The sequence below is a fragment of the Dasypus novemcinctus genome, chromosome 1 (genome assembly GCF_030445035.2).
Source record: "Dasypus novemcinctus isolate mDasNov1 chromosome 1, mDasNov1.1.hap2, whole genome shotgun sequence".
Lineage (NCBI taxonomy): Eukaryota > Metazoa > Chordata > Mammalia > Cingulata > Dasypodidae > Dasypus > Dasypus novemcinctus.
In genome coordinates, this window is record NC_080673.1 from 92,046,106 (window position 1) to 92,059,525 (window position 13,420).

Genomic DNA, 13,420 nt, shown 5'->3' on the forward strand with positions numbered 1-13,420 from the left:
TTCTTTCTTGAAAGGAGTTGACTTATTAGTCTTGAAAGCCTTGTTCAGACAATTAGTCATCAGGAATAGGTATTGGATGTCTCTATTTTACCAGGCTCTGAGCTGGATGTTGGGGATAAATCACTAAGGCACCTCTATCTAGTGGGAGAGGCCAGATACACAGACAAATATAATACAATGTGGTAAATGGAGAAAGTGGCCATGGTGGCTGCTGGGTGTGGGGAATGGGAGGAAGAAATGAGATATGGAGGGAAACGGACTTTGGCCCAGTGGTTAGGGCGTCCGTCTACCACATGGGAGGTCCGCGGTTCAAACCCCGGGCCTCCTTGACCCATGTGGAGCTGACCCATGCGCAGTGCTGATGCACACAAGGAGTGTCCTGCCATGCAGGGGTGTCCCCCGCGTAGGGGAGCCCCACGCGCAAGGAGTGCGCCCCGTAAGGAGAGCCGCCCAGCGCGAAAGAAAGCGCAGCCTGCCCAGGAATGGCACTGCCCACACTTTCTGTGCCGCTGACGACAACAGAAGCGGACAAAGAAACAAGACGCAGCAAAAAGACACAGAAAAACAGACAACCGGGGGAGGGGAGGGGAATGAAATAAATAAAAAAATAAATCTTTAAAAAAAAAAAAAAAAGAAAAAGAAATGAGATATGGAGGCGTTTTCGGGACTTGGAATTGTCCTGGGTGGTGCTGCAGGGACAATTACTGGACACTATATGTCCTCCCATGGACCACTGGGTGGAACGTGGGAGAGTGTGGGCTATGATGTGGACCATTGACCATGAGGTGCAGCAGTGCTCAGAGATGTATTCACCAAAGGCAATGAATGTCTCATGATGATGGAGGAGATTGTTGCTATGGGGGCAGGAGTGGGGTGAGGGGGGTGGGGAGTATATGGGGACCTCATATTTTCTGAATGTAATTAAAAATAAATAAATAAATAAATAAAATAAAATAGAGGTTTACAAGTAAAGAGCAGAGGATGGTTGAGTTTACCTGAATGAATTGAAGAAGGCTTCTTAGCACCAAAGGGTACTATTCCATATTCCCAGTTATTATACAGGAAGAATCCTTTTGAAAAAAATAATTCAAAATTGAAGAAAAGAAAGTAAATTAAATTAAAGGAGTCAAGGGGTTCATTTTTTTTTATGCTTTAAGAGGAAAGGATGTGGTATATGTACTTATTTTTGTTGAAATTTCTCTTGAAAGGTAAGAGAAAAAATCTAAAACGTGTACAATATCAAAGAAGACTATTAAAAAAATAGCCCTCCCTTTTCCAACTGTATATCGTGTGTCTGGATTTTCTATATACACTTCAACCAAAACAGTCACACGCAACCGAGTCAGTGCAAAAGCAGATAGGAGAATACAACTGTCTTTTATTAAGCCAGACACTAATATGGGTTCTTAACCACAGACCCCTTTGCCAGTCAGGTGAAAACCACGATCCGTTACTGAGTCCGCACTATTCTATAATTTTAAAATAAATATATCACACCTGCACCAACATGTCCCCACAAGAATAATGTTTGAATTTCCGTTCAAGCTCATGGACCCCTTGTTAAGAACCCTTGCACTAAGGAGATTTGCAAGCTTCTAAAACAATACTACTCTTCTCATGAAATATTTTGGTTGGGAAATAGTTATTTTTCATAAAAACATCTTTATGTTAAGATGTTAATGGGTTTAGTGTTATTTTGAAATGAATTAGTAACTATTTTTAAATTTCTGATTTTTAATTTTAATATATGTAATTTTAAATGTAACTATTGATAGATCAGCCCCACAGAAACAAAAGTTCATTGGGCTCTTCAGTAATGTTTTAGAGTGTAAAGGTGCCCAAAGTCCAAAAAGTTTGAAAAGGGCTGCTGTTAAGAGGTTTTAAAAAATAAGGCAACATAGATTATACTCTATTATAATCTAATAGAGGAAATAAAGCAAGCACATGGGAAAAGTGCATGTATGTGCATGCCATAGCAAGGTCTAGACCAGAATGTTATGAATTGTGTCAGGTTTGAAGCATGGGGTGCCATTTATAATGAGTCCTGAATGATGGGACAGATTTCATCAAGCTCTGATGAGAGAAAGGCTCTTGGACGGCAGGCAGAGATTCAAGGTATTGTGGTAGAATACAGAAGAGAGACAGTGGGGAGTTCACCTGAACAAAAGCATAATTCTAAATTATAGAACTTGCTGTGCGATAGAAATGAGTGACTCAAACTTTCGGAGCAGAGTAATTAGCCTACTGGTCCTTTTCTTTTTCATTATCCTCTCTACAAATATTTATTTATTTATTTAAAAAAAAAGATTTATTTATTTATTTAATTTCCCGCCCTCCCCTGGTTGTCTGTTCTTGGTGTCTATTTGCTGCATCTTGTTTCTTTGTCCGCTTCTGTTGTCGTCAGTGGCATGAGAAGTGTGGGCGGCGCCATTCCTGGGCAGGCTGCACTTTCTTTTCACGCTGGGCGGCTCTCCTTACGGGCGCACTCCTTGTGCGTGGGGCTCCCCCACGCGGGGGACACCCTTGCGTGGCACGGCACTCCTTGCGCGCATCAGCACTGCACATGGCCAGCTCCACACGGGTCAAGAAGGCCCAGGGTTTGAACTGCGGACCTCCCATATGGTAGACGGACGCCCTAACCACTGGGCCAAAGTCCGTTTCCCAGATATTTATTGAGCATAGGTTATATGCCAGGACCTGAGTTAGATGTTTTGTTTGAATTACTCAGTAATCCTCACCCTAATCCCATGAGGTATTATTATACCCATTTAGAGATGAGGAAACTGAGATTCCAAAAAAAATTAAGTGAACTACCCATGCACTTAAGTTTTGTTACAGTATTGTTACTTGCTCTTCCAGTTGGCAACCAGAGGATGCCAGGAACGTCAGTCTTTGATTCCTTGGGATATAAGCTGTGGACTTCAGAGTCTCCTAGTTTGGGTTCAAATCCTAGCTCTGCTACTTAACTAGCTATGTGACCTGGGATAAATCTCTCCACCCTCTCTGAACCTCAGTTTTCTTCTCAGAGAAACAGAAATCATAATACCTAACTTAGGGGTGGTTTCAGGATGAAATGATGTACAGCAATGACCTGCCTTTGCCAAGGTTGGTGTATCACATCTGCCCCCCTCCCCTTCCCCCAGCTCTTTCTGGCAGTTTGTAGTCACGCTGGTGACAGCAGTCTTCTCTGAGTGGCCAGCTGTTCCTGACCAGAGACTTCATCACTGGACCCCTCTGGCAGACCATACTCACCTGGCAGGATGGTTTGGAATAGAGACAGAGAGGAGCTAAGTCGGAGCAGGGCCTCTGGTAGCAAACCAGTGCTAGCACAGCTCCTCTCATGGCTAATTATTACTTAGCCCTTTGTCCAGAAAGACTGAGCCTCCCCATGGTACATGGGGGTAATAATACTTACATAGATTAGGGAGATGAATGGATGGATGGATGGATGCATGCTACTGTAATGACTGGCACTTACTACCAAATGCATATCTATTCCTTTTCCTTGTTCTATGGTTCATTCTCCTCTTAGGAAAACATTCCAGTTGTCTGATGGGAAGGAAGTTTTCTAGACCATCCTTTGGCCTCCAGAGCTGGGCTTGTAGAGTATTTGTCCCTTGTGAACCTTAGAACTTTACTGGTTCCTGCTGAGGAAGTCTTCAGAGCCTGCGGCCCCATCGGCATCTGAGAAAGGCTGCTGTGTTACAACTGCCTGTAGGTCTTAGATTCAAAAGCCACATCAGACCTGAATCAGTGTGTGTAGCTTTGGTCTATCTTAGGAAAGATTTCTAGTACTTAATGTTATTCTTGAGGTCCAGTGGATGCAAGAATCAATGTATCCTTTCTGAGTACTTTAAATTTGTTTTCTCCTTTGTGAAGAAGGTTTGAGAAACTCAGATTTTCAGAGGAGAAGGAAGGCACGATATTAAATTACATGGCTTCTATTTCACGAGTACCAGACTTCTTAAGAGTTTAATAAAGTGTAAAATGCTGCCATCACAGTTGAGGCCAGATGAAATTCCTCATCTCAATAAGTTGGTGGAGTGTTAAAATTCCCCTGGATTCAGTTATTATCAGAACTATTGATAAAATGCACAGCCAATTGAAATAGAACTCAAGACCTTTATTCACAGCCAGATGCTGTGCCCTGGGTTTAGTTGGAATCTGGAGATGTGCAAAATGGGACAAGCTACCATGCCAGCAGGTATCTCCCCCAATTACTCCACTTACCAGCAACCCCATGGCTTCAGCTAGTAGGGAGTTGAGCCTCTTTTTGCCCTTCCCAAAACCACATCCTCTGGATTCTGACAGCTTTCACGACAATTTGCTTTATTGCCAGTGGTGAGTCCGTCATTTCTGGGAACACTGCTTTGGAGGTATCTCTCAGGATCCTTAAGTGGCACCCACTTGGTGCCCACAGCAGGTGTGGGTTTTATGGCTGTGATGCCAAAGAGGTCCTTACCTGCAGGGACCAGCCTGGATGGCAGCCAAGCAAGCACGCTTCCTGGGAATGTTTTCCATTCCTGGTGAGGAAGGCAGCAGTTGAATCTTTGCAGCTCTGACCGCTTCTGCTGAGATACCTCCTTGTCTGATGTGATTCCTGTGCTTGGGACAGAGACCACACGGTCATTTCATGGATGTCATATACTGTCAGGTGTGGCCCAGGCTGTCAACTCAGTGTCCAAGATTTTATGAACTTAGCACTTCAGGAACACAGCATGGCATAGCGGTAAAGAACATGGCCTCTAGAGCTAGCCAGACTCCCTGCATTTGAATCCTGGCTTTGCCACTTCTTAACTGCATGCCCTTCAAAAAGTTACCTAACTTCTCTGTGCCTCACTTTCCTTACCTGAAAAAGGGGATAATAATAGTACCTGCCTCAAGGGTGGTTGTGAGGTTAAAGTGCTTAGCACACAATAAGCACTTGGCAATAGTAGTTGTTATAATTATGTGTGCTAGGTGGGTAGGATGGCCTGCTTGTGGTTTTTCAAGCTTGGGAAAGGATCGCAGGCGTCCTGTTGAATACTGTGTGTGTGAGTGTTAAATGCAGAGTCTACCTTGACATTTCTACCCATCCCAGTACCTGCTCTCTCTAGCTTCATGACTTTCCCTTTGTTTGCCTGAGATTAAAGAATGTATATTTGCAATCAGAAGCACAGTGTTTGAGGCCTGGCTCAGACTCTTCATGCTGTGTGAACTTGAACGACTCATGGAACCTCTTTGAGCAGGAGTGGGACACTGGAGATGACTGAAGGCTGTCAGGTATTTCATAAAAGTGGTGTTATTATGAACCCTACCTTTCTGGAATAATAAAACACACATTGGAAATATGTGATGATTCTCCACTGGGAGCCAAGACTTACCTGGCTGCACCTACGAATGAAAAGGAGTCAAAGAGATTTTTACAGTTCCCTCCCTTATAGAGCGGTGTGATGGGAAAAGTACTGGAGACTTAGGTTCTGTGCAGAGTACGGAGCACGGAGTAGGAGCAGAAAGGTTGGACTTATCTGCGTCTCAGTTTTGCTCTGTTTGGCAGCTCAGCGTTCTACACCCACTGTTTTCACAATGACCCTCCGTTACTGGAGCTGTGGAGTGAGTTAGTGAGTGGGACTCTATTGTTGTAATTGCTGACACTAGTCCTGGCCTGAACACCATTCCCTGGTGACCTCTGTTTCTCAGCTTCCTGTCTTATAAAATAAGGATCTTGGACTAAATGAACTTTAACATGTAATTAGTCACTACTCTGTAAGCTGGGTTAGTTTTTTCCTAGTACTTGACACTGTCACTTCAGATTGCTTTTTTTTTTTAACAAGTCAATTTTATTGATGCATATTAATAAAGCATACAGTCAATCCAAAGTGTACAATCGGGTATTTGGTATAATCGTAGTTGTGCATTTATCATTTCAGTTATTATTAGAACATTTTCATTATTCCAGTGATAATAATAATAAACAAACAAGAAAATTCTTCACCTCTTGATCCCCCTCCCCCTCCCCCTTCCTCTCTTCCCCCCTCCCCTGCTGTTTTGCTGTCTGTGTTCTGTGTCCATTCACTGTGTGATCATCTGTATCTACTTCTTTTTGTCTTCTCTGCTCGTTTTCTTCTCTAGGCTTCCCTGGAATTCAATCCCTGGGCCCTCTGATGTGGAAGAGAGGTTCCCTGTTGCTTACGCCACCTCAGTTCCTGGTTTCCATTGTGTCTCACCTTGACTCTCCCCTGCGTCTCTCTTTAAGTACACCATATTGTTACCTAGAGATTGGAAGACTACAAGCAAGACTGGCTGTCCTGGCTGCCTGAAAACAAAACTGAAGTAGCAGTGCCAGTGTGTGCATGTAGTATTTAAGGGCAGTCCTAAAGTCAGAGGAAGCCCACAAATTTAGGGCTTAGGACACTGGACTGTGATGGCCAGTTGCTAAGTATCTGCAGTATAGGTTGGAATCATTTAGTACATGATGGAGATGGTCAGCAGGAGGCAAAGTTACAGCCCTTAGGGGTCTGCTCATACATATTACTGAGATCTCATATTGCTTTTATTATTTGGCTACAAAAATGGACATAATCCTTGTTGGCTTTAGCACACCTACTAGTACTGCATTTGCTATCCGTCTTACAAAATATAAGACAAGGCCAGCGCTTAAATTAAAACCCTCAGCTTCTTATCTCCTTCCCACAGGAAAGCAAATCTGTGTTGAAAACCGTAAAATTAAGAGGAAAGCAAGGATAGCATAATTTAGCAAAAATTCATGGGACCAGATTCTGAGCTATATGACTGGAGGGATAGGTCAGACATTAAGAAGATGCTGCCTGCTAATGCAAGTTCCTTAAGGTGGTGCTTGGGAAACAAGAAAGGCACACAAAATATATATTTCCAGAAGATTTCTTCTCTGCTTACTCTTTATAACTACCCTAAGAAATTATCCTTGTAATTGTTTGGCAGTTATGCTTCTTATGAGACTTCTGAAATGAATCTCAAAGCAGGCATTCTTTGAATGTATTCATTGTGGCATTTAAGTGTTGAGATTTTTGTTTCCATTTTAAAAGGGTTTATAATATTAATGTCCTCCTCTCCTCCCCCACCCCCTGTCCCTGCAGCATATTCTAAATTCCTTGTATTTAAGCAGCTCATTCTGTGTATTTGGCAGACTGCATCATTAACACTTGAAAAGCAGAAAAGCATCAAAACACTTCTTAACCTTTTACACATTTATGTGCATAGATGTCTGTGATGAGATGTATAGAGAAAATTCATGTGGCTTTGATAATATGTGCTCTGTTTAATAAATGCCAAGGGCTATACAGATTATGCAAGTTGTGCCATTAGAGAGGGGTGATAAAACTAGTGTAAAAATTATATCATTGTCTAAAAAAGTGTGATTATTTCCCCCTTGCCCTTTTTTTCTTTTTTTTGTCACTAAGTTTCTTTTGGGTAGAGATGTAAAGAGAATTAGGTATTACTTGCTGTAAAGAGAATTAAGTATTACTAGATAATTGTTACTTTTTTAAAAGATTTATTTTTTATTTATTTCTCCCCCCCCGCCACCCCTCCCCCCCCATTGTCTGCTCTCTGTGTCCATTCACTGTGTGTTCTTCTCTGTCTGCTTGTTTTCTCATTAGGCGGCTCCACGAATTGATTCTGGGACCTTCTGGAGTGGGAGAGGCAATTACTCTCTTGTGCCACCTCACCTCCCTGTTCTGTTTTGTCTTCTTATTTTCTCTCCTCTGTGTTTCTTGTTGCGTCATCTTGCTGCACCAGCTCTCTGCATCAGCCAGCACTCCTGCATGGGGCGGCTTTCCAGTGTGGTGCCGAATTCCCAGTGTGGGCTGGCACTCCGCATGGGTAGCTTGCCACATGGGCCAGCTGGCCCTCATCTGGAGCCCCTGGGCATCGAACCCTGGACCTCCTTTATGGTAGACAGGAGCCCAGTTGGTTGACCACATCTGTTTCCCTGTTACTGATGTTACAGCTGATTTGTAAAAAGCATCAAATGCAAAATTAGTGTGTCACAGGTGTAGCCACCATGCTCAGTGTGTTATTGGTGCCCTCTTAGTCATGGAGGACACAGACTATCTATATGGTGAGCAGTTCTCATTGTGCAATTTTTCAGGTACTTTCTCAAATTTTTGTTTTGTACAGTGGATATTTGCTTTTGGAGAAACTGATTTTACCCACATTTTAGTGTATAGTGTGGTAAATTCTCACTAATTCAAGCTAATTATGGTGAAGGCATGCCGGAACTAGTGAATTAAATATTCAAATTCATTTTAGTCTATTTTCCTTAAATTCACAAGTTTCTTCAGTGTTTCTAAATAGAGCTCTTTCTGAGACTGCCTCAATTAATAAATGAGCTTAAAGTTAGGAAATTTTGCATATATGTAATTGTATTGAGCTTCCTTTCTTTGTGTGTGTATGTATGTAACTTTCTTAAAAATGATCCCCTTTCTTAAAAATGATCCCCTTGATTAGGTTAGAGCTGCCAGAGTCCTGTTCATATTATTGATTTATTTAGTAAGCACGTTCTTGAAAAAGTAAAGGTCATCTTTACCCCATCTGAATGATCACAGATTCCAATTTAATGAAATCTAAATAAATAACCTTAACTTTTAAAAAGTATTACTGTTATGTAGTTTTAGGCTTCCAAGTTAAATAAGAAAATTTATTTTTAAACAAATATAAGACATATATGTTAAAATATAAAAACTTAACAACTTTGAAAGTTCTTACAGGCAGTCAAATACTTACTAGCAGTTAAACTCTAGATTGGATATTCCCTTTCATCAATTTAAACTTCTAGAAAGAACCAGAAGCTGAACTAAGTAGGAGCTAAAGCATAGTGGATAGTCATGTCTAATTGGCAAACTATAAAACATGAACAAATGGTATAAAATGGTTTTTAGAGATGTACAACTATAGATTATGAATTCATGAATTAAGGTGGTACCAATGCAATAAACTTACATTTATTGGGTTATTTAAATCTTTGTCCTTCTTGGTATCTGGGAGCTCTGAATTTCATGCATGATTTTTCTGTAAACCTACAACTTTTCTTTAATTAAAAAAACAACAACTTTGCCCCTCAAATTGGCAACACTTACTATTCTGTTCACTGAACATTTTTGAGTGCCTTTTTATACCAGACATATTTAGTGAATAAAAAGCTTATTAAACATTTATAACTTTTGCTCCAGTTATTCTTTGTCAAACTTAACCTGAAGAGGTAATCCAAAAAGGAGTGTTATGCATGTATGTATGGAGATACATGTCATACGGAATAATACTGATCAGTCTAAAACTCGAAAGGGGCACTGGTTAAATTAACTGATAGCCTCTTAGTACAGTAGAATATTCACGTTTTTGAGGAATGTTTAATGTGGAAAAATTCTGAAGATCTAAATGAGTACAGCTGATGATTTCAGTTGTCAAGGATCCGGAGATGATGCTAACTCATGCTGACCGCCGGTTACTGCTATTGTGTGACTTTTTCTTTGGGAAAGGAAACAAGAGCTGGGCTTCTGTATTAATTGTTGCCTTTGTTATTATTTGCAGTCAAATAAAGTGCCCGTGGTGCAGCCATCCCACGCAGTCCATCCTCTCACCCCCCTCATCACCTACAGCGATGAGCACTTTTCTCCAGGATCACACCCATCGCACATCCCATCAGATGTCAACTCCAAACAAGGTGAGAGCACTTGCCTTCCAAGTCCCATCATTTCACACCCCCTGTTGTGCCAGAGTGACCCTACATGTTGCTGGGTGAATTGAAATACATTTTTAGAGGAGAAAAGTAATTTATTAGACCATCATTGTTGATAAACCTACAACAATTTGTTGTTGCTTCTTTTATTTTGCAGGATTAAAAAAACAAAAGAAAAGCATAGGAGAGTGATTTTCAAAGTGCCAGTTTGAAAACCTATGATCCACAATATAAACCATTATGTTGTACAGATATGAAAAGCACTAAAAAAGATTTTCTGTGCTCCCTGCAGTATTCATTTACTTCAGTATGTACACAGTATAGATTTAAAAAAAAAAAAGGAGTTAGAAACATGCAAAATAGAGGATTTTTATTTCAAATGTTATCTTTCTGAGTCTTTTGTGATTTCTTTGGTTATTTGATAATGTAATAATTAAATTTCAGAACCATCTGTTTAATGTCACACCAACATAAGTCTCATTTTGCTCCTCCACATTAATACCAAGTTGTTCTATTTCATTTACAGAAAAACATGCAACATAACTGAAAAATCAAAATACCTAGTTTCCGCCTTATGCATATGGATATGGGCAAGTTGTAAGACACAGAGCTAGCTGTTTTCTCCAAGCCTTCTTCTTCCATATGCTTAAGGGCAAACTTCGTAGATGAATTTGCTCCCAGAGTGAGCTTTGCTGTTTCTATGCGCTTGTACACTCAGACCTCACCAGGGTCTTTGGAAGTTCAAAGTAAAAGATCCTGTAAAACCATGTGGAATATAAAGGTGTAAAATTTTCCATCTCCTGCATTTTACCCTTTTGTCCAGTCTTCCCTTTGACTTACAATGGGCAAAAAAATTTATTAAGTGTGTGGAAAAAGGTGGAGTTCAGAGGCTGGGTGTTTTTTTGCTCTATTAATAATACTTCAAAGTTAAATACTTAACATCTTCAGTTCCCTCCATTGTTTAAATGGAAGACTTCCTTGAGGACCCAATTACTGTTGGACTTGGACTTGAGTGGAGCCCAAGTGTCTGTACTAAGAGAAGGTGAAATCAACCAGGCAGTCACTTCCAGGTTTGCATCTGTTTTATTAACTCATTCTAAGTCTCTCCCACACTCTGCTTCCTTTCATCTAGGGTTTCCAAAGAATAAGAAACATCAAATAGACAGGTCTGTGGATATATGGTTTGAAAGGGAACTTAGGGCTATTAGGAAGAAGGCTGAATATGAGCAGGAAGATCAAGAATCTGGTTTTGGCCATAGAGAGTTTGAGGTGTCTTTGAGATATCCGAGGGGAGGCAGGAGGCAGGCAATTTAAACATAGGAGTCACAGTCTCAGGCCAGGGTCTGGGCTCATAAAGATGAGATCTGGGATTCATAAAGATGTATACGACAATTAAACACAGATTTAGCAAAAAGAAACCAGCAGTGCATTTTATGTATTTTTTTAACTTTTTACTTATTTAACTGACAATTATATTGTGCTTACCCTATCCTGGCCCTGTTCTGAACACTTTAAAACATTAACTGATTTATAAGAATGTCATGGCATGGTCGTTTTTCTCAAATTCTGTTAAGTTTTTAAAAGAATCTTATAAATGGCTACCAATTACATTTACATTTTCTCTTCTGTTCTCATTGTACTGCTACCCTACTTTGTTTGGCCTTGTTTTTAAAAAAAAAAAAAAAGAGAGAACCTCTACAGTGTTATTACAAACATTTGAAACTAATTCTTACAGTTCTTTTTTTTCTTTATTATAAATACTTCCCATCCTCACTTCCCCAGTAGCTTTCTCTCTCTGCACCTTTGCTATTTCTAGATATCTCTTATAAGAGATATCAGAATTTGTGTCCTTATGTGACTTGCTTATTTCACCAAGCATGGAGTTCATGGTTCTGTGTTGCACATTTCTCATGACGTCAGTTTTTCTTATTGTTCTGCCTTCCTAACTGTAATTTATATCATTACTTCTCACACTTTTTAAAAACAAGCTTTAGATAACAACAGAGAAGGGACTTTCATGGCCTCAAGTTGTCTGCTAGCATCTTCTAGGAAGTCTTAACTTTGTCTTAAAAATTTGTGTGATTTTTGCCTTCAACTCTACGCACTATTTGTGCTTGTTTCAATTTAAAGATCCTGTTTTTAATTACACGTTTGTCCTGGGTTTCATATACCTCATTAACATGTGCCTCTGGGGATATGTAAACTGGTTTGTAAAACAGTGATTTACATGATTTTGAGTTTATATAATTCCATTGGATATATATTATATTTATCACTAAATACTACTAATAAAAAGCTCACTAGGCCTTGTGTTTTTACTCTCTCCTCCTGCCTGCCTTTTGGGTATATGCTATAGCTCCAGTGGTTAGAGCATGATGGTACTGATTTCAGAGTTCCTTCTAAGCTGGTTAGATTTATCCAGGAAAAAAAAAAGACGATCATGCCTATAATCTAACCTTAGATAGACCTATCCAATAAATATAAACTGTCAGCAGAATCTATTCTCATTTCTGGAAAACTAGCTTTTAAGTTAATTTCCTATTAGGATGCACATTGGTTTTCCCCTTTCTCTCAGGGTGTGTGTGTGTGTGTGTGTGTCTGTGTGTGTGTGTCTGTGTGTGTGTGTGTCTGTCTGTCTAGGGAATGGAAAGGCAGCTGGTGCCAATCATTTTTTTCTACTTACTATAAGTCTAGCCAAAGTGTTAAAAGGACTTTTAGGAAATACTGGGTTTAAGTATCTGTTTGTATCTGTAATACCCATTTTATCTTTATAAATAAAAACACTTAATACGGCACTTACTGTGTATTGGGCACTGTCCTGTACTATATAAATATTAATGCATTTATTTTATTCTGCTTTTGCAAAATGACAATTGCGTAACTTCCTCAAAGAAAAATAGCTAGTGAGAGGCAGAATGCTATGTTAATCCATGCAGAATGATTCCTGAATTGTTTCATCTATATTTATAGAAGTTACCATAAAGTTTAAAAATCTGTGAGACTGTCCTAATGCTGAGTATAGCCTCTGGCATGTAGTAGGTGTTCAGTATTAAACTACTAACTGAGTAAGTGATGGAAATAGGTCTTCAGTAGCAGAGCAGTTGGTAGAGAGGCATACACTTCTAGGAATCTTTGAAAACAGGATCTTAAATAACGATATATTTAGAAAACCCAGATCCATTTTTTGCTCATGTAATGACCTAAGCCATGTCATATACTTGCTCTAAAATAGTTGATAATACTAGCTCAGCATGGGCCAATTTTAATGCTATTTTATTTCATGTTGTTTGTTTGTTCAGATATTAAAAAATATTTACTGAGAGCCTCCTCTGTAGACAAGGAGACTTTGTTACGTAAATTGGTAAAACATGCTCTCTTTTTTCCAAGTGGTATATAAGCTCATGCAGGAAATAATTTACACAAATTAACTGTAAAACAAAATGAAAACATCCTAAGAAACATGATAAATGTACAAATAAAATCTTATAGGTTCAAAGGAGAAAGATTTTTGAGAGCTAAAGAAGGAAGAGAAAATTCTGTGGGGTAGGAACATTTGAGTAGAATTTTAATAGATAAAATCATATTAAATACTCCAAGTAGGACCTGGCAGAGAAAGCAAAGTATATGTTATTTCCTTCCTTCCTCCTTTTAACAAAAAACCAAATTCATCTAATTTGTGTTTTTTTATTCTGTCGAATCACTCCTACCAAATACTCTGTTCTAAGC

General features: G+C 39.6%; 1 protein-coding gene across 7 annotated transcripts in view; it reads left to right on the top strand.

The window, feature by feature from the left end:
* Positions 1–13,420, top strand: part of LEF1 (lymphoid enhancer binding factor 1) — a 138,349-nt gene that overhangs the window by 86,929 nt on the left and 38,000 nt on the right. For all 7 annotated transcript variants that reach the window (XM_023583996.3, XM_012518688.3, XM_004476190.5 and 4 more), the window contains exon 4: positions 9,547–9,679. In XM_023583996.3, the coding sequence (XP_023439764.1) occupies positions 9,547–9,679 (133 nt within the window). The remainder of the gene's footprint in view (positions 1–9,546; positions 9,680–13,420) is intronic.